Raw genomic sequence first — 26165 nt, forward strand, 5'->3', positions numbered from 1 at the left:
CTCCTCATCCTCCTCCTCCTCATCCTCCTCCCTCTTCTCAACCATGATGGCACCATTGGAACCTTAATGTGATCAGTCCAGAGAGAAAGTAGATTACAGAAGTCCATGGGAGAAGGAGCAGGTCTAATTGACAGCAGTGATTGGAGACAGATCCCTGCAGGAAGAGGAAGCTGATGGAGGAAACATCAGCATTATTATGTTGATGTTGATGGAATGTACAGGAAAGAAAAAACGTTCCTATAGACGAATAACAGGCCGCCTCACCTCTGTACGACACAGACGATTGAAGACAACGAATATATAATCTTTATTCTTATTACTTTCTTATTATTTTGACGACCCCTGATCCCGCCACTAATTCTACTGAGTCTACTTAATTTCTACTGCAACAACTGCTGCTTCTCCCACTGTTACTTCTAATATCACATCCACGTCTACTACTACACATACTGTCACCAGTGATACTTCTGCTGTAAGACATCATTACAAGAATTTAATGGAATCAGCTAATCTGTCCTCATGAACGTTTTTATTTTCAGATTACTTCAGAACTTCTAAGAGTTCTTCTAACTCTGAATGAAATGAGTGAATGTACTTTACTGCAGGGAGTTCAGTCAGCTAATTAAATTATGTTAAACGATTTCAAACATGATCAACATATTATCAGACTTGTATCAAAGTTAAAACTCTCCAGAGACCCAGAGACTCTTCTTCTTTAATTTGAAGATGATGGAAACTCGCTGTGTGTCTTTAATACATGTTAAAACACAGAAGGTCATGGTTGGTTATTTGTATGATAATGAAAACATTATGAACCATGAACAGAAAGCAAATCTGTTTGTGATGTTCGTCAGTGTGATTAAACAACAGCTGATTCAATAGATTACTGAACTCACTTTCACGGTTCAGTTCCCTTAACTCGGTTGGGTTTTCATTTTTTCATTTTCCAACCTTTGAAGTAAATTATTCAACCTGTTACGTTAACTTACATTTTAAGGCCGCAGGGGAACGTTCCCTTTTAAGTTCAACCAGTAAATGATTTACAGTGCACTGTTACTGAACAAGGTTATACTTCTATAACCAGCTAATCATGACTGGATCAGGGGGCAAACACTGAGCCCTAGCGCACCACTAATGCCCCATTCCCTCTGCTTTCTCTGCATTGTGTCGCACTAAGTCACCTGTGAGGGCCCATCACATAGAGTGCACACAGCACATGGTAGATGGCAGAGTAACTACACTTTGCCTAAGGCCCGAGATATGAAACACTAGCCTATATACTCCTATGGTGGAATAATACCTGGCTTTACATTGCGTCAAATTCATTTGTGGTAATATGATTCAAGAAAAATACATTTCGGAATACGGGGCAGGGATTTAATCACACGCCAACTGTAATACTACTGCTTCTGTGTATTACAATAATACTGTTATCAGCTACTGCTACTACAGGTACTAATAATACTACAAGAACATAATTCTGTCGCTGTCACAAACACTCCTAACATTGGTTGATACGGTAACACAACTATTACCCAATAGCTATAACTATTACTACAATCATGATGCTGCTAGTTTTACGAGTCAGCAATGCTGCCTCTACTACAGGTGTCAGTATTATTACTAATGTTACTACCATTGATAATGCTGCTACTGCTACTTATACGACCAATAACATTCGTTTTTTTCTATTACTACTACCAATACTCTTTTAGTAGTTCGACTCGATACTTCTTGTAAGATGTTTTCTACAAAGCTCTTCACTGCTTCTACCAGAAGACCCACCACCTGTACTACTTCTGCAGTAATTCAAACTTCCTCCACTACCACAACACCAATTAGTACTACTGTTGTACCTACTTCTATTTCTGATTTATCATTTTTGTTTAAGGTAACAAGAGAAATCACCAGTGGAATCTACTTTTAGGTCCAAATGGTGAGTTGTGGTCTTCATAATGAGACACTTTGCATCACGACTCTCCCAGCAGCCTGCGTGATGAGGGAATCCCCTGGCTTGCTGAGTGCCTCCTCTGCACCACATTATCCAATTAACAAAGCACAGAGTGACGACTGTGATGGCAGATTACTGCTGGCAGCCTGACGAGACTCACTGGGCACTCTCTCTCCCTCGCTCTCTGTCGCTCTTGTCCCTCTTATGTGAGTGTGTGTGTGGCAGGTGGAGAGATGGAATACAGATACTGAGATAAAACAGAAGAAGATGACAATAGAAAGGGTGTGAAAGAGAGACTATGAAAGGCAGAAACCAGGGACGAGATAAGACAACAGAGTGACCGAAAGACAGACAGAGAGAGGTGAAAGACAAGCGATGATGATCGTACGAATCTACATATGATTGAAAAGAAAATGTAAACCAATCTGGCATTTCTTTCAAGTCGAGCTAACATACAGTCGTGCAAACTTACAAAGAGAGCACAAATGAAGAACATACAACTCTAAATGTTTCATTCATTTGTTTTCTAAAAGGACGGTTTAACTACGAAATATGAAAATCGGCCACGAGAGCAGCAAATTGGCAGCTGTTACCATCAGAGAGGAAATATTCACATTTTGTTAGATTTTTATTTCTTCTTTTATTCCTAGCAGAGTTAGATAAAATCTTTGAAACATTGACTTTGCTGGCAGTTTAATGTTATGTTGAATAATAAAATTACTGCTCAGCTTAACTGCTGCAAGAAGCAGCTTGTCTCCTACAGAAGGAAATACTGGCCTCAGATTTTCCTTTTGCGAAAGTGGTAAAAAATTGTAACAATTACAGATTTAGAAATTACAATAAACATAGTTAATGACATTCACTTTGAGTCTCTTTGAAAGAGCTGCTATCAATCTCCTATAAATAGAAATTAAGATGTGATAGACTGAGATAACATGTCACATGCCAGAATGCACACAAGACCACAAAAATAGTATTACAGAGAAAGCTGCAGCTCAAACTATGCTTTCAACTAAATGGCACCCAGAGAGCACATACCACTCCTAAAGCTGCCTCCACTAACTTTAGTATTTTATTCACAGAAAAATGTTGGGACATCACAATACACAGTGATAGACAAGCATTTAAAATGTAAATACATAATTTAAAAAAATGACAAAACTATTATCACTGTCCATTAGAGATAGAGACATTCATTGGCACAAAACAGCAATAAATTACGTTTTTCATCTTAAGTGTGACATTTCCCTGCCTCACCTGTCCCACGCTGACATAAAATGTGTGAATGCTTACTACTGTATATGCATGTTAAACATATTGTATGTTGAATTTGCATGCTGATGCGTGTACTGTGAACCATGTTTCAAGTAATGCTGACCACTAACACTTTGGAGATGTTAAGGGACTGGGAGCGAGTGATGGAGGTAATCACGCTCAGAGAGTCTGTAAAAAAAAAAAAAAGAGTTAAGAGACAAATATAGAATATCCATCACTGTGCGTTGCAGCGTGAGTAACTCTCGACCATCATACTAATGGTGTTTGTGCAGAGGTGACAGTATTAAGACATCCCTCTACAGACAAATGACAGGCCTTCACACTCATCTGAAATGTCGTCATAGGTGCCGGTGTCAAACAGGTTTCCGTCTCCCATGAGGGAAGACTCTTCTTTTCCTGGCTCGGTGCGGACCCAGCTGGTTTTGGTGATGGATTGCCTTCTACAGCCAGAGGAGATTAGTCTGATAAATTACAGCTAAACTCCCCTGATGGCTAAACCTGGTTTACTGCAGCAGGAGACAGGCTGCATTCAGAGCTGAAAATGGAGACAATAGGTCAGCACTGACGGATGAAATTTAGGAAATGAGCAGTATTAATGTTGTAATGCAAATGACAGGTTTTCCACACAAATCATGTGCACATCATTCCTGGCTGATGAACTGGTTAATAGCATTTCCTGTGACATACATGCCATTTTCACAATTTTAGTTTGGGCAAGTAATAACTGTTGGGTTTAACGGTAGGTAACTAAAACTGACAGTCGGAAACAGCCAACCAGGCTCCGTTTGAAGCTAAGAGACTAACATCATGCTGCGTTCAAAAAATACTACCAGAATGGGGAGAAGATGAAAACCTCCTGTTATACTGACTTATTCCAGGGTGGTGAAGCTTGTAGCCACACCTTATACATAGCCTGGATTAGTTTCTTTGGTTGTGTAACGTTTTTTGTAGCAGATTGTTAACAAGTGAAATCAAACTCAAACTGTTTACAGCTCCTTTTGACTTAACCAACAAGTTACACGTTTTTACGAGAGCAGCTAATGGATTCTGAGGTGAGATTGTTTTGTCATCTGCTGTTTCCAAGCTCAAGAATGAATTTTGTACCAGTTTGTATCTGGTTGATGTTTTACAGAAGAGACAAGAAAAGCCTCAGTTGGGGATTTTACAGGGAGGTAAGGCCTAGACACAGTGGGATTTAAGACCAGTGTGTAGGATTTAGAGGGAGCTATCAGTAGAAAGGGAGTATAATATTCATAATTATGTTTTCATTAGTGTATAAACTATGAATCGTTCTTACTTTCATTAGCTTATAATGAGCACTTATCTAAATAGGGAGCAGTTCATCTTCCAAGTAGCCCCCCATGTTGCACAGCCATGTTTCTTCCATAGCCCAGAACGGACGAACCAAACACGTTTTTACGTATCCTGAAGGCCACCATAGATGCTCCTACACACTTGGAGAGGGAGGGGTTGGGGAGGCGTGTTGAGCTGGTTGCAATCTGCAACCTCACTGCCAGACGTCACTAAATCCTACATCCTACATCGTGGTCCTCTAAATCGGTTAAGTGAATCAGCACCAGTGCAGATGTTTTGCATAGAGTTCAACTTTGGTTGTCTTTCGCAAGCAGCCATCATAGCTTGTTAGCTGTTCACTTCTGTTTAACCCGTTGTGTTGAGTAAAAACTGCTACTCAAAAGAAAATAATTATTTGCAGACAGTTATGAGAATCAATCAATGGTAGAAAAAAAAATGGTTTTAATGAACTGTGTGAAGTTATTGTCCCATTAACAACCGAGCTGCGCTAAAGTGCTTAGTTGATGACGTTAGCAAGCTTGTTAGCTTTACTTCCCCTTGTCAATAAGTTTTTATTGAATGAAATGGTGGAATTGGGAAAAGAAAGATTGCAGGGGAAGTAAGAGGGAAGCTTTGGGAGCAGGAAACAGTTAGTTCACCAGCTACAGCAGTTCACAAACTAGCCCTTGTTAGGTAGTCACTGCATGCGTCACCAGTCTTCCAGCTCCTATGTCATGCGGGCAAGTGAATGTCACTTTGTGGTCTTCATGATAACTAATCTTTGCACATAACCCTGGACCAGATTCAGTTTTCTACGGGTCAGGAGACTTGCTCTTTCAATGTTTGGTATTTAATTTCAAACAAACACAGTAACAACACAAACAGAGACTCATCTTTTATACTACTTCCAGTTTTTTCTCTTTATCTCACACACACACACACACACACACACACACACACACACACACACACACTCACACATAGACACACACTCCACAGAAATCATCAGAGCCGGAGCCTGGCTCCCTGGAGGTTCCTTTAATGGAGGCCTTGTTTTTGGTGTATGGCCTCCTGTACAGATCAATTAGACCACCAGAGATCTTCATTGCATCCTAAATTAACTAAATACATAAATACATTTGGCCTGGATTGAGCCCCATGGTAGACATTACGTACAGCAATGCCATCTAGAGACTTTAATTAGCACAACACACACTCATACATACACACACACATTTCCATCATTAGGTCTCATTAACTAGCAAAACCCTATCCATGTTTTACCGGCCTGGTGCTCATGGGGACCAATCAGATTACATTACTTTCCATGTTTGGGAAATCGCCATCCATCCATCCATCCATCCATCCATCCATCCATCTATCTATCTATCTATCTATCTATCTATCTATCTATCTATCTATCTATCTAGGGAAAGTAGTGTGTGATCACAGCAAAATATTTATCTATACACACATTTTTCACTGCAGACATTTTAAGAGCCATTTTGAGCCGTTTGATTATATCTCTGTTGGTCCTTTATAGTTATACATACATTAGAGTAATGTACTATGTATACATAAGTATCAAACATTTCCTTTTAAAAACATTACATAACATAACCACTAATTACTTAAAAATGACCTTGCAGTTGGTCTCTTCAGAAAGGTAGGATGTGTTGTTTAAGTATTGAATTACACTAGATCGTACAGGGTTATGTGATACATTTGTAAACTTTGTGCCTGAGCAAGGTCAGACATGGACCAAAACATTACAAATGATTAAAGTCACCGTGCGGGCATCGTCTTTGTGCAGGTTCTTCTTTCGCTGTTCTATTTAAGCCATTTCTCTCTAAGTACGACCACTACCACCAGAATGCGACTCTATCACTGTCCCTTCCCAGTCAGCTGCAGTGCGTCACCACAGACGGTTGTTGCTCTGGATGCTTTAGCAGCCCTGCAGTAATGAAATCTGAGCACTTGTTATGGCAGGATGACCTCACCTCAAACACCCAACCTGCTGCGGCTAAGTGAGGATGATGTCTGTCGTGGTTGTATGGTTGTTGAGTTGGAGTGCTCTAAAGTTTATTTCCTGGTTTCCTGACATATTAACAGTTTGTCCAGTTTTTCCTCATGGATGTGCTGTATACGTGTACTGAGAAAGACTGATAGTAACAGTATAGATTCTTTGTGTGACAGTTTTAAATATGAGATATTTCTAAAGTTCTGTATAATGAGTTTAATAATTGTAATCGACCCAGGTGGGACTCGAACCCACAATCCCCAGCTCCGGAGGCTGATACCTTATCCATTAGGCCACTGGGTCTGTGATGGAAAGCATGTTAATCCCAAGAAATTCATTCGGTCATCTTGGTAGAAGCTAAGAAAATAATTTGTAGAGATCAAAGCTTAAACTGATTGAAATGTTTTAAAGGCAGTTGCTTTTTCCCCCCAAAATCATTTTTAAACATCTGTTTGAATTTCACAAAATGTTTTCATCTGAAATCAAGAAGCTCTTCAAGGACAGAGGCAGCTTAAAACTGATGTCACCTCCAATCACTGAATTGATTTTAAGATACAGCGATGCAAAACGAAGGATAGAGGAACAAGTGTGAGTCAGAGAGGGAATAATGAATCCGGAAAAATTATTACAATAATTTGTTTTATCTGTTTGACTCATACCTGTGAACACACACTTTCCCCATTTGTGTTTTCTGTCTTCAGCTTTCTCACTCTCTCTTTCTCTCTCTGACACACACTCAGATCACCCAGGGAGCTCCACTGATATTGTGAGGGAGAGCTAACTCGGTCAGATCATACTGTGTCGTTGTGCGACATCCATCATATCCATCAACACCTGCACTACCCAGACTCCTGATTTACCCCTCAGATATAATTTTTCATGACCACCTTTTTCTGAATTTGATTTCTTAGATGCAGGAGTTACATGATTCAGTACAGTATGCAGTCTGTCAACGGTGTCAAACTTTATTCTACATCAGATGCTCCCATTATATAGTAGATAACCTGATTTTATTTTGGATGGATTTGATTTTACCTTGTAGCATAGGATATACATTATTATTATTATAACATTTTATTCTACTTGCTAATCACAGTGTTGATCTAAACATTATATTGTTTTTAACTTGCTTCTTCAAATAACTTAGTACATATCACATTATAAAGATACAGTGATAACTAAAAATAATGATCTAATAAAAAAATAGAATGTAAAATACTTAAATAATTGTTGTCTGAGTCTGAATCTTGGTGTGACTTTAAAGAGATGCTGGTAATTACTCATCACTTCCCCATATAAATATCAGCCTATTTATTCTTAATTGGGTTGACAGTGATTCTCTCTACAATATTTATTAATATCATCCACATTTAACCATATTATCAAGTCTGAAAGTCAAGTAAACATCACTGTTTGAAATTTATATGGTCTTTGTATTCAGGCCTCTTCTTATAATCATGTCATCATAATTTATTTAAAATGACCTTAATATTATTGAATTCAGCATACTGTTACAAGAGGTTTAAATTGATACATTTAATTAACTGTAATTTAATAGATTTATACGATTTAAAGGCAAATCCTAGGATTTCATGTGTTTGGTTGTTTGTTTCCAACATCCTGCGTAATCCAAGCCAAGAACTGAGGCTGTTCTAAAAGCAAGGCGAGGCCCCACCCAGCCTAATAAAGTGATTGGTGAGTTTATATAAAATAACATATTATTTTTAGGTGCAGTGACCTCAGACCATAGCCAGAATATAATATTGTTGCCAAAACTAAATCATTAATTTAAAGTATACAAATGTGACTATGATGATGTATTCCTCTGAACATGCGCAGTGTCCGATCTAATAAACAAATTCTTTCCTCCACCCCTGGCAGGAGAAGATGAGGGAGGTGGAGCAGAAGAGATATGGGGAGCAAGGAAAGAGTGACTGTGGAGCAGCTGGATGAAAGGCAGCCAATCAGCGCTGTCCTGCCCTGCTCCTCGCCGCTGATTGGCTGACTCGTGAACAAAAAGGGTGTCGGGACAGCAAAGATGTCCGCGCTCTTTTGAAAACCTGCTGTAGCCAAATCCGCAGTTTGGCTGCTGGTCCGAGTTGTTTATATGTTGCCGCCGGTGGAGGCACATACAAGGGAAAGACAAGGACTCCGCGACAAGAGCCAGACTATTCCTTATTATCAGGTTAGCGGCCAAATTGTCTCAAATTCAAAGCTAGCTGACGCTAACGTTAGCTTGCGTGCTAATCGTGCCGGAGAAATCAACGGTACTCAATGCGTATATAGCGTTAGCATGCCAATGCTAACCTGCCAAACACATAACAACTGTCAACATCTTTATTTATTTTACCCACAGCGTCATATTCACTGTCAAATGCTGAGCTTTGATTTAGCCTGATCTTAAAGTTGAGGATCTGCTAGCATGTAGTTGCTAGCAGAGTCAACAATACCACGTAAAAGTAGATAGAAATAACATAAATACTGCAAATTGTTGTTTAGTGAATTACATGTGGTTTTGTACCGTGGCTTCTGACGGTTCTAACAATGTCATGGGATGGGAGGAATGCAGCTAATTTATCGCCTGGTTCGGGCTGTTTCATGCTGGCTAACCTAGTGTTGTGGAAGTAGAGAAATTATTCAGACAACAACTGCTCAGAATGTTTATAGTTTAAATGCACGTGTTTAAGGCTGTAAGTAGCAGCTATTCTCATTACTAGTTAATCTGCCAATTATTTTCTGTCCTTCACAGCCATTAATCACATTGGAGAATCTTGAATATGAGAACTATTAACTGAGCATCAAAATAGTAACTGACTAATTTTCTGTTGATCAACTAATTTCTGCACTTCTACATTTGTTTGTTTTGAAAGGGATCACCCCTTCACTCCTCTCTGACATTTAAGTTGAGCTTCTTTTAAAAGTTTCAATTTTACTCTCCTCTGATTCTTTTTTTTGTACCTTGGCTCAGGGCCGCACATATTATTCCCATGTAGTAAAGTTTGAATATGTTAAGCTAGATCCGGCTTGGTATAGTTATGTCTCAAGAGTCCTACCTCTTTTCTCTCCTCCCCTTTGCTCTCCTGTCGCACTCTAAATGATCTCATCTACATGCACAACAGTGAAATGTCTGGTAGAATACATTAAACTCATCAGATTGTGCTGTGACCAGTGAATGGGAAAAAAAACTCACTTATTTGCAAACATTTTTCCCATATTCTTCCCAGAAATAATGCTGATATCTGTAACTCATGTCGGAAGTCGTGTATGAAGAGACAGCCACGATGATCGCCGCAGGGGATTTGCAGTCGTTTGTCCCGTTTGGCCGCGAGCACTGCAGGAACCATCCAAATGCCTTCAACCTGCAACTCAGAGAGCTCCAGCCTGCCTCAGAGCTCTGGTCGTCAGATGGTGCCGCCGGCCTGGTGGGGTCCCTGCAGGAAGTCAGTCTGCAGGAGAGAGAGAGGGTGAGATTGCATGGCTTTTACATAATGATACAAATATTCCAGCTATACAAGCACTTCTGTCCAAACAGTATAAAAGCAATTGTAGTGCATAAAGAAACAAATAGATATTACAAAAAAGTAAAATTGAACTTGGATTTAGTTCTCTATTAGATGTATTATTGCTTTACACAAATTGAGTCATTTAGTACCAAACTTTGTTGCATCACTTGTGTATTTTTGATTTCACTCCTTGTTGTGCTGACCCAATGGATGTTTTTGATTGGCAGGAATGCTGGCAGCTTAGGAAAGGCTGCATGGGAGTCAAGGAGGAGGATGTAGAGTTCGAAGAGGAGCTCTACACAGCAGGAAATGTGGTCATTTGGAGCCAGGGCAGTCGGACCCAAGCCTCCAATGTATACAAGGCCTTCACTGTCGACAGCCCAGTGCAGCAGGTCAGTTAGTAAACCCTGTTTTCAGATTCAAGCTAACGCCAATGCCATTCTAGTGTCTGAAGATGGATCTGAGCGAGCATAATAAGAATTGTTTTCTTGTATCATATAATGCGGTCTTTTTCGGGCAAAACATTTTAAGCAGTCTTTTATTGTTCACAGGCCTTATGGTGTAACTTTGCTGTTCCTCAGAACAAGAAAGATGGTACAGTATAATTTAAAGATTTCAAAAGCAAATATTGTTTCGAGTTATCTTTTGATTTATGTTTAGTTCTGTTGCGTTTCATAAAGAAAATGCACTGTCTTTAATGTTGTTTTGCAGAGGAAGAAGTGGAGCAAACAGTGTGTATCCTCCAGAGTAGCTGTGTCAATGTTCACACTGTGACCGGGAAAGATTTCATCTCACCGCTACCCTTCCAGGTGAGGGAAACTGGTAACCTTTTATTTCACAGGATATGAGTCAAGACGAGGAGAGAAACTCAGAAAGCGTCTGTTAGGTTTCAGCTTGCCAGAATCATTAACCTTTCTCCTCTCTCCGGTTTTCTTTGGTGTAACTCACCACTGGCCACCCACTTTTAATGAACATGTTGGTGATGTATGCAGATTATGTACATGATGTTAAAGGGTTTCTGCATATAAACGTGTTTTAACTTGCATGTTGCTGCTGCTTTCTGGGGCCATGAAATAGTGAAGTTGGAGCATCAACAACCACTTCTGTTGATGTTGGCTACATTTCCTGTTTATGAAGGACTGAATTCTTAAAGGATTATCCATTTTAGAAAAGGCAGAAGAGTCATAGTCATATTGTCTGACAATCAAATTTTCTAGCTGTGTCTCGTTTACATATATGCTGGATGTTTTTAGTGTTAATTTATCAAATAAAATTGAAAGATTAAAGATGATTGACGTCATAATTATGCAATAATATGTAATAAATGTGTCTCTCTTGTCCAACCTATCATTTCCTCCAGGTCTCAGATGTCTGGGCGACCAAGTTTGGACTTTTGTTGGAACGAAAAAACACAGCAGCTGACGCACAACTCGCCCCCCCAAGGTACGCACTTACTCTGCACGCCAACACACATGGCAAAGATGCAGGCAAACAGATCTAAGCTCAAAATTTGATCACGTGTGTCTGCATTAAAGACGGCCTTGTAGTCACACACTCATGTATGCACACACCATTGTGATCTAGCTGTTTACTGAGGCACTGAGCTCTTTTTCTCCTACAGGGAACCTCTGCCCACATTGTTCAGCATGCTGCATCCTCTAGACGAGATTGCACCAGTAGTCTGTAAGCCCTCAGGTTTGACACACACAATTACAAATGCTTTCTGTCTCTCTCCCCACGAATGAGTAATCTATGTGTGTGTATTTTCCAGGCCTTTTTGAAGGCTCACGTGTGCAGTATGTGTCTGACTCCACCATGAAGATACTTTTCAGCTGCTGTCAGCCCTCTATAGTTGTCTCATATGACACTGTACAGGGAATACACTCTGTCTGGGCCCTGCGCAAGGTCACACATGATGTAAGTGATCTCACACACACACACACACACACACACACACACACACACACACACACACACACACACACACACACACAGTCTACCTGTCCCTAAGCTCTTACCTCCATCAGGAGCGTTCTACAGTCCTGCGGTGTCCAGCAGAGCCAGTCGGCACACCACTGGGTCTGATAGCTTCAGGCTTCCTGACCTCTCACCTCCGTAATATCTCCCGCCTGGACTCCCCTGGTGGGAGTGGGCCAGCCGGGCTCGCTTCTGGTACTGGAACAAGGTAATGAAAGTGTATACGCATAGAGCTGCAATTATGGTTTGATTTGTTGCTAATATTGACCCTCTGTGGCCCCCTGGCTGTTGTCTGACCCATGACCTTGGTTTTCTGCTTCTAGCTGTCCTGTTGGCACCGGCTCTCCTCTCCACTACAGCGCTCTACACAGCCACCAGAGCAGAATCATGACGTCCTCACCAGGAATACACTCCCGTGTTCATTCCCCTAGTATATCCAACATGGCTGCTCTCAGGTGAGTTTGATTTCAAAGTGAAGAGACACATTTTTAAAAAAAGAAACAATTGAGAGAACATGTGCCATATGTGAGACCAGTGGACAGTTGAAGATGCAGATCCAGCTGCTAACTGAACTTTCAAGCCTGATGAAGAATAATGACATTACATATAAAAGCCAAATAAGTCCTTACTAGCACAACTGGTAAGATCAGCAAGGACGCAGAATTCAGAGTAATTATTTTGTAAATCTACTTTGTTCAGTCTTTTGCCAGCTACATACATTTGCTTCATCTCCTCCTGCAGTTGTTAGAAATGCACCTACCTACCACCTGTTTTAATATCTGCTCATTGAAACATTGCTCCACAACACCACTTGTGGTCAAAAACTCTACTGTACACTATTCTCTCTTGTGCCATCCCTTCTATCTCAGCCGCGCCCACTCCCCGGGCATGGCGGCTCCATCCTTTTCAGGTGCGGCTCGTTTCAACACGTCTTTCCACAGCCCGTCCTCCAGGGGACACCATGGCTTGTTTCCCTCCCCTAACAGCACGGTCAATGAGACGATGCTGGTGCCAGAGATGGAACCCATCATACCTGACCTCTGCATGGAGCAGCTGTGGAGTGAGACGGTCACCGCAGGCTGTCACAGGTAATAACCAGGACTGGACCTCACTGAAAACAGATGCAGTATTGGCCCATGATACATTTATATCAGTGATGGGCAATTATTGAGAGTGAGTAATCGATAGTTTTTTATTTTAATGTGATTTCAACTTCGTGTTCTGGCGAGTTCAGTAATGTAAGCCTACGTTGTTTCCAGAAATCCCCTGTTGTGTTATGTAAGATAATTTTCTTTAAAATTTTGCACTTTTAATTTAATCTTAGTACATTTGTAATTATGTACTCCTAATTTCTCTCACATCATCATCGAAGCTCTTGATCTTTTCTAGCTCAAAAGATAATTTCTGAATCCTTAGTTTTTTAAAGAAATATTTTTATTGTGTTGTTTGTTTTTTTTCCTCTTGTTTTTACACATGAATCTTCACTTGTTTGCATTTGTAGGGAGATGAGCAGCCAAGCGTCTAAAGTATTCCTGACCTCTGATGTCTGTGAAAACCGCTACCTCTGTTTCCTGGTGGAGTCTCATCAACAGCTCAGGTCACCAAACATACACAGTGTATTCTTACACAATGCCTTTTTGAAATAGACACTAGCATGCACATGCTAAATTTTATGGAATCAAGGTGCCCATAAAAACAAGACTGAAAAAGTTATTTAAATCTAAGGTTCTGCAGAGCGGTCGAACAGCTACTGAACGATCCTTATGGAAACAATGATCGCTAAAATACGTACAACACTGGACAAACCACTTAAATTCACTGCAAAATCCGATGGTCACTATTTTAACGTCTTTTTCATTGTCTCTACAGATGTGTGAAGTTTATTGAGAGCAACGACACATCTCTGCTCATCTTCGCCTCTGTCACATCCATCAATGCTAAAGATGCAGAACCTCTGCAGGTACATTGAACTGAAGGATAGTAACACTTAAGTTTCCTAATCAATAACCACACAGTCATCTAGTTTATTCAGTAAGTAAATTATTAAGAAGAAGAAGAAGAAGAATAAACAGCGACGGTCATTGAGGTTTTATTGATGGCAAAAGTTGGTGCTTCATTTGAAAAATACACAAATGAAAGTGTTGATATGAGACTAATGATCATCTCATATCCCTGCAAATAGTTGTTAGTGTGGTATTTCTGTTTCTTTGACGCTGCCGCCACTGCAAACTGTGATAAATGATAATAGAAATATTCAGTATGTGGGGCCTGATTCAGAAAACAATGCAGCTCTGAACGTTTACAAACAGACTCCTCTGCTTTCATTCTGTCTGTGTATTTGTGATATCTTTATGGTTGGCTGTATTGCTGGTCAGGGCTGTAGCATCAGCATATTTATTTAACGTCAAATTGTAGTGTGGGAAGTCATGAACATTATGTAGGAGGCCTTACTGTATCCTCTTTAATGCAAGCGGATGTTTATGACTTCCATAAGATATAATTAGGTCTTTAGTTGTTCCCATTACCTACAGAAACCAGTGTGTGTATTTTTAGCTGAGCTAAGTCTCTGCCTCAGAGGAGTTGAACATCATCATCGTTAGATTCATCAATGAAGATCTATGAGAATTACTGTGAAACACAGAAGATATAGGTTAAAATTAGGGCAGCACAATTAATCAAAATCGCAATATGGACAAGTGCAATATCCAAATCGCAGGAAATGCAATTTTTTTTTGTCGCATTGTAAGTACCAAAAGCGTTGTGGTGCTACGGAGATGCATCAGCTTCAGCCCTAATTGAATGTAGATCAAGTAGGTTCATTTATTATATGTACTTTTCATGCATACGGAGAAATCACAGAATGTTATGTCACGAAAACTGGTCTTAAAGTCCTGGAAATCAATTGGCCAAAAATGTGAATGAACCTTGCTGAAAATCTTTGGGTTTTGTTCTGGTGGTCAGACAAAACAAGTGATTTAGATATGTTGACTTGATTTTTCCCACACTTTATAGACCAAATGATTAATCAACTAATTGAGAAAATAATAGGGAGATTAACCAGTAATGAAAATAATTCTCATTAACAGCCCTCAACATGTTTCTAAACTTTGGTTCTCAGAATATAGATGCCATGCTGGTTCTGGAGGCCTGTGGCAGTCTGGTTCTCTACACAGGAGTCACCAGGGTAAGGACGGACTCTAACCTGTTGATACAACAACAATTATTGGAGGTTTCTGGTTGTAAAAGTGTTATTACTGGGTGTTGAAGTCATACAATTGCTTTCTTGGTGTTCCTCTAGGTCAGTAAGGTGTTTGTCCCCGGTCTCCTGTCGCCCACCTTCAGCCTGACCAACCACCTCCCTCACGTCAGCATGCAGGCCGAAAACATTAGCACGCCGGCTAACACTGGTAGTAGGTACCTTTCAAGACTGGATGAGGTACTGCTATGTGTTGAAAACATATTGTTCATATTGTTCACATAGATAGATTTAATAATTTGATTTTGGTATTTTTTGTAATAATGTATTTTTTCAGGTTATCTTTCCCTCTGTGCATTAAGCCTCATATTATCTGCACACTGCACACACTTTTTATTGTTGAAAATATCAGTTTCCCTTCTTGCTGTTGTCTGAGAAACAATTTCCACAGAGCAAGATAATCTGTCACAGTAAACATGGAGGCCTGATTTGGTTTCCTGTTTTATAATTATTCCATTCTGCTGCTTGAAGGAAATAACCTCTCAGACACATTATACCTTTGCTTTATCTCACCTCCTTCTCCTCTGTCCTCCAGGCTGTGATGCCTTCACCGGTGTGTGAGCTGAGGGGTCCAAACATTAAACACCATGAAGCGTCATTTTTGGAAGATTACAGCTTCCAACAAGCCATGCCCTACATCCATGCCTTGCGGGACCCCGTCTGCAACAGGGTCACTCTGGTAGGGGTGTGTGCGTGTGCGTGTGTGTGTGTTTTCAAGAAGACAAATCAAATGGCTTGTGACCTTTAGTCAAAAGGTTTGTGCTACTGTATATCAGAAAACTTCTTGTTTTTTTCCAATTTCTTTCTGACTTAACTGGACTTAATGTTGACAGAATTTGCCCAAAGCTGTCCACCAGAATAACAAAATAACTGTGAAGTGAAGTCTGGAAGTTTTCAGTTGATAGTAGTTATGTGTCAGGACTCATTAAAGTTTGCTGGTTGATCCCACATTTGTCCTTATGGACAAGATGTAGTGTGGTTTTAGGGAGCTGCTGTTCTGATACACACTGCAGAAATTAAAAGGAAAATCATACTAGAAATGGATGAGTCAGTCTGGACACTGGTTGTTAATGTCGCTCACTGGACTTGTCAAAGCGCAGGCTACTCTGTGTGTGTTGTCAGATCGAAGGTTTATTTACTCATTAGTGGTTCTCTAATCGGTTCAGCTGTGCAGTGAAATGATGACGAGAACGGGGCCGACCGAACTGGAGAAAATATGACATTAAAGTAACAAGATGTCATGTTCGGGTTTTCCTCTATAAATCAACTATTCTAAAATAATTTAAATAATAATTATTTGGAATCTTAAAAAAAATGAGAGCTGCTCCTTCAGTTAAAAATGTTATTCAGAAATTTCTCTAGGATGTTTATTGTGAGGTGAGATGTTGCAAAACCTGTAAGTGTTTGCAGGTGTTTATCAGACTTCAGTCATCAGAAATTCGGATGTGATTCTTTTAGCTGCAGTACGTTATAAATTGTGATAATTCAGGTTTTAGATGTGGAACATTTTTGTGTCAAGTCCATAGTGTAAAACCCCATTTCATGCAAATTTCATGTTGAGTATGCCAACTGCCTTTTTCCAGATATGCTAGATCAGGGCCAGGGTTAATGTTATTAGTAACACATGTGCTTTTCATCCTATGACAAATCAAAATGTCTGCTCCTGTCGGCTGATTCTAGATTTATAGTATAGGATTTACCGTAGATAATGTATTGTCAAAGACACTCTCAGCACTCAGCTCTGCTTATTGTCGTTGATCCAGTTATATCGCACTGATATGAAACTGAACTGAATTGTATAAATTAAATTTATGTACAATCTCTTTCTCTGTCTAGGAACTAAATAGTGGCACAATGCTGAGGATCTCTATCCCAGAGATTGCTACCTCAGAGCTGGGTGAGAAACACGCACACACACACACACACACAAACGTTTGTATTGTAGCCATACAAGTACACGAACACGCAGACACGCACACACCTGTAAGATGGATCCAGAAATATACAGAGCCCATTCATATTGCGACATTGCGTCACCGCTGTTGGTCAGTAATGCTTTCTGTTGTTAAAATGTGTACTTTTTTTTTTTTAATGAGACCACACACACACACACACACACACACACACACACACACACACACACACACACACAGGGCTGAGTCAGAGCAGTTAAGTCCTGGAAATTAGGTTTGAGAGCTGCCCTATGTTGTTACGCAGTGACGTATAATCTTGATGTATTGAGGATGCCATTACAAGGCAGACACACACACACACACACACACACACACACACACACACACACCACTGATAATGATTAACCCACTACATCAGAGAAGTTTCAATGTGTTGCCTTTTAATAGGTTTAAAATGAACCCTTTAAGACATGTAAATAATTAACTCCTGGAAGAATAAGAGTGGAATGTAAAGAGCTACTCACATGGGAAATATTATAATATGGGTAATACATGGGAACCTCTGCATGTGGTTTTACCACATCATCATTCTTGTTACGGTATCTGCCAGTGAAGCTTCTTTTGACCCAGACTATAATTCTGTAAAGTTTAGTTTTTCCATGCCAGACATTCTGTCATGTAACAGATACCTGCTTTTGATTGTTTGTTGGTGGTAGAAAAGTTCATCCAGCTGGTTAAATGGAAAGCTTGAAAATTATGCTACTGCAGCTGCGGGGACTTAAATGCAAAAACTAGTTAATGACCAAGTACTTAATAATTAATATACATGACACTGACAAATTTTACTTTCTAACCAATTAAAGAGGTCACCTGCTACATCTTTTCTTTTGGGTTGTTTACCCTCTAATGGGTCCCTGGATCAGTTCAAATATCAACATCTGCTCAGACCATGAACTTTGAATGAATGAATGAAGTTTCTTAATCACATCCAGCTTTTGTTAAATCTCACCTTTTTAAAAACAAAAAATTATTTATCTTTTTAAAGCCTTCCTGTGTGAGTGCGACTGTCTGCTTTGTGTGTACCTGCCTTTGTGTCTTTGCCATGCATTGCTCCCCATTATTTAGTAATCGATCCTACAGACGAGGCTTTCTCCCTCTAATGAAATGGCATTTATCCTCCTCTTCCCTGACCTTTCCCTCTCTGGATGTCCAATTAAGATAGCCTGGTGACGTTGATTAGGAATCTGATTGGTCAGAGTTGTTAGGAGAAACAGTAACACTAATTACTGTCATAGTGGTGGTTCTTTTTCAATTTCCTCTTTTGTTTTCCGATCTTAAGTAGAAGAGGCTGTTTAAACTGAATTAAGTTTTATTTTTCAAGTGCTGTTCATCCTCTTCTCTTACAAAGCCCTGGTCCATCAGAATCCCATAATTGTTCCTTTTTAAAGTAATATGAATAAGAACTTGGGACTTCAACAAAACCATTAACACTTGTTTTTTTCCCCCCGATATGTACATCCTTTCCCACTGCCTTTTTAAATTTCTTGTATTTCTCCATTGTCACCTTTTCTATTCCTGTTCTCCTTTTAATTCATTTCAGTGAGGAAATGCCTTCAGGCCATTCGTTTAATTCTGCCCAAGGAAGCTGCCATGAAGGTTTGTGGAATTGATTGTTAATTCTGGAAACAGTGCAAAAAGACACCACATCAGGCTGAATGGATACTTCTTTAGACACCTGCAGACAAACTGATGCTGGCTTGGCCATTCTCTATCATATGTCAGTAATACCATGCAGGCATAGTTGTTTTTTAAGTGACCTGCACATATTGAACATGTTACGGTGTGCAGAGAGACTAAGAGAACCGGTGGCACAATGCAGCCAGATGTTCTGTCTGCTATGTAAAGTAACCATTATACCAGGCCTGAATTATTATGTTCTTGTTTTATTTAAAATGACATACATCTAAATTGATATATTTGCTATTATAATACATATAATGTTTGTGGTAATTGAGAAACTCTTTTTGCATTTAATTTTCAAGTCAAGTAAAAAATTCAATTTTGAAGACTGTTCATGTTATCATGCAGGTTTTGGTGAAGTGGTATAACATCTACAACGCCCCTGGGGGTCCCAGTGCCCATGCAGAGTGGAACCTGTTTGTCACCTGTTTCATGACACTGATGGGTTACAACACTGAGCGCCTGACTTGGACAAGAAATGTAAGTCATCTGTAGAAGTCTTTTGTGTTCTAAACCTGTAAAACCATGTTTTAGCTTTGATCACTAATTCATGTGTCGTGACCTTGCCCTCTGTGGCCCCCCCCCACCCCCCACCCCCCCTTTCCGCAGCTGCATTTTGAAGTGCCTCTCTCTCCAGTGATTGCAGCCAAGAAGGCTCGTCCCTCTGATGGAGGCTCTGATGAGGTGTGTGACTGAAGTATGATCTGTTGTGATGTTTGTGGCACAGTTAGCACTACTTTGATGTTTACTTGTAGATTTGAAATCTCTGAAGGATATTGCACCTTTGTGGGAAAGACTGGACTGTGCACCACCTTGAAAAGTAAAGCTTTTTTTCATTCCTTCATTTGTCAGGATCTCAACTACTGTAACAAATCTTTCAGCTCGTCAGAAAGTTTCTAGGTTTTGAAGAAATATTAACACATTTGGTGGTTAAAGGAGTTCCCTGACATTAGAAGAGAGCCTGAAACATTTAGCATAGCTATTGAATAAAATAATTTAAATTAAACAGAGACAAATCTAGCAGCCATTTTCATGTGGCATGGAAAGTCAGTTAGAGAAATCATTTTGCTCTCTGTAATTTCCTGTGGGTGAGAAAATAAATGAATAATAATAATAAAGTACTATAATAACACTTTAAGTGTGTTTCTGAAATAGCAGTGACATAACAGAGAAAATAACCTGTAGTCTTTCTTAAGGTCCTAAACACACACACATATTCGCTCTTTTCATGTCTCCATGACAGCGACAGTCGGGGCTGGAGGCATTATGCTTCCAGGTTATCTGTCCGTCTGTATGTCCTATTCTCATGAATGCGATATCTCAGTGATGCCTTGAGGGAATATCTTCAGATTTGGCAAAAACATTTACTTGGACTTCACCATCAAGGATGACCTGCTTAGAACTTGGTGGTCAAAGGTCACTGTGACCTCACAAAAAGCCTTATTGGCGTGTTTGTGTTTAATTAAGGCACAATTAAACACAAATGTCTGAGAGGGAAAAAATTATGAAGTGATGACATTTAATATCCAAATGGTCAAAGGTCAACTTCACTGTGACATCATAATGTTCCGCAAAAACACTTCTGGCTATTATTCAGCGCTGTAACTAAGGGAGGGAGAGATTGTGAACTTATTTCCTGCATCTTTGCTTGTTGGCGGAGGCATACATCCGCGAGGTGGTATCTCTGTTTGACATTTGACATGTCATGTTTTTCTCTGATGAGAACACAGACAATCAGCTGGAGGCTCAGGCTGTGCTCTCTGTGTATGCGTCTGCATGAGTCAGTTAAAAGCACACTGTTGACTCTGTCAGCCCGTGACCTCTGAGCTCTGTGTTCCACATGGTTCACCGTTGAACTTACGCTACAATACATACAGTGTATAAGATTCTTTGAAATGTCTGCATGTTCTGTAACTGGTGAGAGAGCTAACCCACCTTCATGCTGGCTTTTAACTCCTCTCTCTGTAGGACTGGGACTACTTGTTGGGGTCTCATTACCACCGTCAGATGAATTTCCAAACTGCCTGCGGTCCATTGGACTCCAGTGGCTCCAACAATACTCTCACCACAGAAACTGAGGGCCTGTCTTCTGTATGTATCTCAGTCCGGGCAGAGCTGTTTGGTGATTGTTGTTTGATTTGATTTGTTTGTTCTGCAAAGTTTGGTTAGCTCATGATGGATATGATGCAATTTGTTTGGTAAGACTTGATGTTGTGTAGATTCAGCTGCATCTTTCTTGATGCATGTTTTCATCCACCCTTCCTCCTCCTTATCTCCTCCCCCTCCTCATGTTGTTGCATAGAGTAATTATCTTTCCTCCTGGTGGTTTGTCATGCCGACAGGTGTTTCCATTATTTTGTCCAACCCATTTATATGAATGAAAGTCAAAAAACAAAAGGTATCCTAGTTGAATCAACCCCTCTGTTAAACAATTTGAACAAAAGTAGAACATTATAACCTTCTTGAAAGTAGGATTATTGCTACACTGTGGTATCAGACTGCATTCATTTTAGGTAGGTAGGTAATAAAACTGAGTGTATATATCCACGCGTTTGTGTTTATAAAATACAAAAAAATGTATTGCATCAAATACGGTTACATATTGCTGTGAGGCTAATCTTTAGTATATTTATCCACCAATCTGTGTCAGTAGAACACCACCTTCTGCAAGTTGCAGTGTGTGGGAACTAGTTAGTAAGTGACGGTGTGGAGTGGAAATCAATAGTGATCAGTAAAACAACCAAAACTGCTGTAAACGAGACCGAACCTACATTATACATCAACGGAGGAAAATATGATCCAGTTTAAAATCAATACAATGATAATTGGGTACTGGAGCTCATCTGACAGAGCTGTGGGGGTACGTCAAACAAAAAGGTTGGAAATCACTGGTCTAAATGATCGATAATTTACAAATTTACCGCTACATCATACAGAGACAGTATCTCCCATCACTACTTCTGTACACTGACGTTTGCCTTGTATTCCCTTCATCATCTTTTCTTCCTTTGTCATAGGTGTCTTCTCCCGCCAGTTCATCTCTGAAGTTGGACAGCTCAGCTCCTCTTTTCCCCCACATTCCTGCACTTTTCTACGTTCTCCATCTGCTCTATCAGGAGCTGCAGCTGGACGAGCTGCAGAGAGCAAGAGCCTCGTCACTGGTCTGCCTGCTGCAGCAGCTGGCCAGGTAACCACTGCTCTGTGTGTTTGTGTGTGTGTGTGTATTAGCTGCTTGGAGGAAAGTAAATAACTTATGGCAAGTGCAGTGTTTGTACTGTGCTGTACAACTTGATAATGGGATTAAAGGGATGCTCACATAACACTGAATGAATATGAAATGGCAAAAAAAGAAAGAACTGTTACTTTAATACATAAAGGTTACAAAACAGAGAACAGACCTGCGACATTTATCACAACAAAAGAAAACCTGGTCTACTTTTCCTAACCACCAACTACGTTGAACTCTTACCATGAGAAGAAAAGGTGAACAGATGGTTCATTGTTTTCAGTGGAAAGCTTGTTTGTAATCAAGGCTCTTTAGTGGTGTGTATTTAGAAATAAACTTGAACAGGTTGTCAAGTGACCGCTGTGATTGGTGGCAATGACATTAACAGAATAGGTGGAGTGGGAGAGTGAAGCGCTCTACAGAGTAATTGGCCTGTGTTGGTTAGTGTGTGGGCTGTTGTGAAGTATGGTGCAATTTATTACACTCTGTCTGCTTTATCAGACTTTATGGTGATCCTGAGTGTATTATCAGATATTGTTTGGGAGTGATTACATTTTTTAAACCTTTTTATCTCAAAATATTTTCGAAAGAAACTGATTTTAATTCTTGCCAGACATCCTTCTATTACAATTTTTGAAAAATAAATCTCATGTAACAGATTTCAAAGCAGTTATATAAAGAGAATATCAGGTTCTCATGCAAATATACAGTGATGTGACCACCACAAAATGCAGCCTCGACATATAGTGTCCCATTGCTTTGCTTGTAACAAAAGTATATTTCCTGTCATAAAATTCCTTGTACAGGGAAGGTTATAGAAATAGTTACAAGAAAACTGAATATTATTACTTTTTTTTTTTTTACATTCAATTCAGTTGCAATAAAACTATTCTATTAATCACAAAACAATCAAAAGCTACAAGCTTTAAAACATTATGTTGAATTGGTAAGAAATACATAAATAAATAAATAAACAAATAACCATAAATATGTGTATATGTATATATAAAGAAACACAACATAACTGGATCATACAAAAGTATAAAAGGGAATTGAGGAGTTTTACAGGAATACATGTGAGTTCCTGCATCCGTTTTACACAGTTGAATAACTGTACACACATGAACTATTTCACATACATACACACACATCTGAAGATTGTGTGGAAGTCGGGGCTTGGTACCAGGATTAAAAGCTATTGATTATCTGACATAAGCAGAGTGGTAATGACTCACAGCTGTTAATTACTCTGGGTATGTGTGTAATTGCTGCTCAAGAACAAGTTAAATGCCATAGATGCTCTTGGAGAATGTAGAGCCATTTTTAGATTTGATTCAAGGTCCTCCAGATTTCAGGATGTGATGTGTTCATGTACATGGAGTCATTGCTGTAGAGGAATAATAATATTTATTGTTTTGTTTTTATTTGCAGAGACCTCCAGCTGGATGAATATGTGGATCTGTACTGGAGAGACTACCCTTCATTAATTAGTGGCTTCACTGAGAGCTGCCTCATAGACCAGGGTAAGACCTGTTTAATAGTTTAATAATTGCATCAAGTCAGGAAACAGACAAGACATGTTGTAGTGGCACAGATAAGGCTGGATGTTCTGCTGCTGATAAAGGCCAGCTCTAGGGTTCCTTTGTACGTCCAGGATTTCTTGCACTACAACTCTTAAACAGTGAATATACACAAGTTGTGGACAAGTGGACGCAACAGGACAGGCACCTAAAACGTAATCAGTCAGTACTGGTGAAGTTCCACCTGTAACCACTGTTTATCTTATCTACACCTGTAAAAAATACAGAATATCACCAGCCTCATCCTTTAAGCTGAATCAACAGTTTCAACATTATTTATTTATATAATTTACTGTCTCCCTCTGTCATCTCCTTCCTCCTTTGCTTCCTTCTTTCCTCCCTCACTCTCTGTCTTCAAAATCGGTATCGTATTCGTTCCCTTTTCCTTCCTCCATCTTTCTTTGTTTTCACTTCCACCCCAACTTCTGTGTTCCTTACACACTCTGTCATCGCTCTCCTCTCCTTTTTGTCCTTCTCCATCCCCTCACCCCCTCATCTTTTTCTCCCTCATCCTCACGTGTCCGTTGTCAGCTCTGATTGGACAGATGCAGCGTCCCTCCTTCCTGAGGGCGGAGCCTCCCTGTGTGTTCAGCTGGCTCAGTAGCTGTCTGAGAGGAGAAGAGGTGCCGCCTATCCCTTACCTGCCCGGCATCTGTCAGAGGACCAGGCTGCTGGTTCTGGTACGACCAAAGCACCTCTTTGTTTTCTAAGATTAAGCACTTGAACTAAAGTCACTATTGTGAATTTGCTATTGTTGTTTCTGTCACTTAATCTTGACCAACCATACCCTTCAAATGTGCAAACGCACAAACTGGAACAAATTATCTTGATATTCAAGGGGAAAATTATGAAAATTATGATACTGAAGTTCCTAAAACTGGGTTATATTCTGCCATTTGTAGCTGGTATTTTAGCTTCATCTACTTGTAAACTGAAGAGGCAGACTGAAATCATGTATATAGTAAATCTTAATGACATTGTCCATCTTGCCTTCTTTTCCAGGTTTTTGAGACAAAATCTCACGTAAATTTAAACACAGATTTGATCACACCAGAATATATCAGGGTTTTATCAAGCAATTTCATGGAAAATTAGCTGTTTTTAAATCATGGTAATTTGTACAATACAAAAGAAAACGGGACTTACTTTCCACTTCACCCATATCACACAAACATCTTTAAACCGGGACGTCAATCAATCAATGTATTTTAATAATTTTACAAGACACAAAGAGTGGGGGTTAAGTTAAACATTTCACAGTAGCGATGATGATTTTTGTAAGAGCAGATTTGATTTGTCAGAATTGATGCAGTATTTAGGGGGTCGAGCTGATGTCTGCCTCTTAACGTTTAAGAGTTTGTGTTGGTCTTTGTAAAGTCAATTTTCCACCTGCTCCCAGGCTTTCTGCTGAGTGTGTGTGTGTGTGTGTGTGTGTGTGTGTGTGTGTGTGTGTGAGAGATGGATAGTGAGGGTAAAGAGTTCAGCTTTGATTGAGACATGGTCAGATAATCTGTTTGTGCAGCATGTCTGTGATTCTTTTTCTGAACATAAAGAGCAAGTACGTCAAGGTGTGGTTAGAGTAGTGCACATTCATGTGTGTGTGCGGGGCTGATGGACTCAACCTTTGCTTAGAAATGAAGGAAAGACACTTGAAAACAAGTCTTATTTCTCACCTCCTACTGTTTCCTCTATATGATGACGGAGGTGACGACTTGGCCCCAGTTTGTGTATGTGTAGTGACAAACACTCCAGGCACAGAGGTGAATGTGAATTTATTGTCAATTGACCAGTGATGTTTTGGTCCATGGCATGATAAAAATTTTTAATCTGCTTCCCAAACTCTGCAGGATGTTACCATGGAAACCAAGGCTAACTAGGGGAAAGGTGGCTAACATTTTACGCTTTTTGGTCTTAAAATAAGTTGGTCTCTGTTTCTGTGAAAATGTATGTTGCATTAGACTAATTTTAAAGCAGCTTCTTCTACCATAAATCAGGTATGTAAATGATTACAACAGCACCTAAAATGACACTTAAAATAGTCAGCACCAGAGACAGGCATTAGTCTGTGTGGAGGGACGGCATCAGTATCTGTATTTGCAGTTGCTGTTGCTGTAAATCTTTTTGCCTATAGGTGGCGCAGGTTGCACTGGCCAGCAGGTCTGACCCTGCAGACACTGCAGCTTGCAGTTGGATAATGCTGGCTTCATATCAACAACACTGTTCTTGAAGGCGGAGTACTGGACAGCCTGAAACAAACAGACGGGGCCTCTACAGCCTTTTTACTCACTTCTGTGTGAACGTGTGCTGTTTGTGCATGCTTTTGTTTACTCTTGGACCTAGACTTTGTTTTGACCCTCATACACTTTGCAGGTTTATAGTGTGATGGATGTAATATTTGCCAGGGTCTGCAGTAGAAGAGTAATGCTATTAT

The 26165-nt window shown here is 39.9% G+C and overlaps 1 protein-coding gene and 1 non-coding gene across 3 annotated transcripts in view; one reads left to right on the forward strand and one right to left on the reverse strand.

Annotated features, from left to right (window-relative positions):
• Window positions 1-6769: 6769 nt before the first annotated feature.
• On the reverse strand, window positions 6770-6842 carry trnar-ccg (transfer RNA arginine (anticodon CCG)). The gene has a single exon. It is a non-coding gene; the product is annotated as a tRNA-Arg (tRNA).
• Window positions 6843-8558: 1716 nt separating this feature from the next.
• Window positions 8559-26165, forward strand: part of anapc1 (anaphase promoting complex subunit 1) — a 49814-nt gene continuing 32207 nt past the window's right edge. For both annotated transcript variants that reach the window (XM_023394445.2, XM_023394446.2), the window contains exons 1-24: window positions 8559-8724; window positions 9764-10003; window positions 10270-10434; window positions 10594-10636; window positions 10754-10851; window positions 11403-11485; window positions 11664-11725; window positions 11814-11959; window positions 12070-12227; window positions 12343-12474; window positions 12889-13107; window positions 13521-13616; window positions 13889-13979; window positions 15138-15203; window positions 15318-15455; window positions 15811-15954; window positions 17112-17172; window positions 18789-18844; window positions 19277-19408; window positions 19538-19612; window positions 20897-21019; window positions 21946-22115; window positions 23586-23677; window positions 24266-24414. In XM_023394445.2, the coding sequence (XP_023250213.1) occupies window positions 9788-10003; window positions 10270-10434; window positions 10594-10636; window positions 10754-10851; window positions 11403-11485; window positions 11664-11725; window positions 11814-11959; window positions 12070-12227; window positions 12343-12474; window positions 12889-13107; window positions 13521-13616; window positions 13889-13979; window positions 15138-15203; window positions 15318-15455; window positions 15811-15954; window positions 17112-17172; window positions 18789-18844; window positions 19277-19408; window positions 19538-19612; window positions 20897-21019; window positions 21946-22115; window positions 23586-23677; window positions 24266-24414 (2715 nt within the window). In that variant the 5' untranslated portion in view covers window positions 8559-8724; window positions 9764-9787. The remainder of the gene's footprint in view (window positions 8725-9763; window positions 10004-10269; window positions 10435-10593; window positions 10637-10753; window positions 10852-11402; window positions 11486-11663; window positions 11726-11813; window positions 11960-12069; window positions 12228-12342; window positions 12475-12888; window positions 13108-13520; window positions 13617-13888; window positions 13980-15137; window positions 15204-15317; window positions 15456-15810; window positions 15955-17111; window positions 17173-18788; window positions 18845-19276; window positions 19409-19537; window positions 19613-20896; window positions 21020-21945; window positions 22116-23585; window positions 23678-24265; window positions 24415-26165) is intronic.

The sequence above is a fragment of the Seriola lalandi genome, unplaced genomic scaffold (genome assembly GCF_002814215.2).
Source record: "Seriola lalandi dorsalis isolate HSWRI2012SDOR001 ecotype SW California unplaced genomic scaffold, Sedor1 jcf7180002054948, whole genome shotgun sequence".
Lineage (NCBI taxonomy): Eukaryota > Metazoa > Chordata > Actinopteri > Carangiformes > Carangidae > Seriola > Seriola lalandi.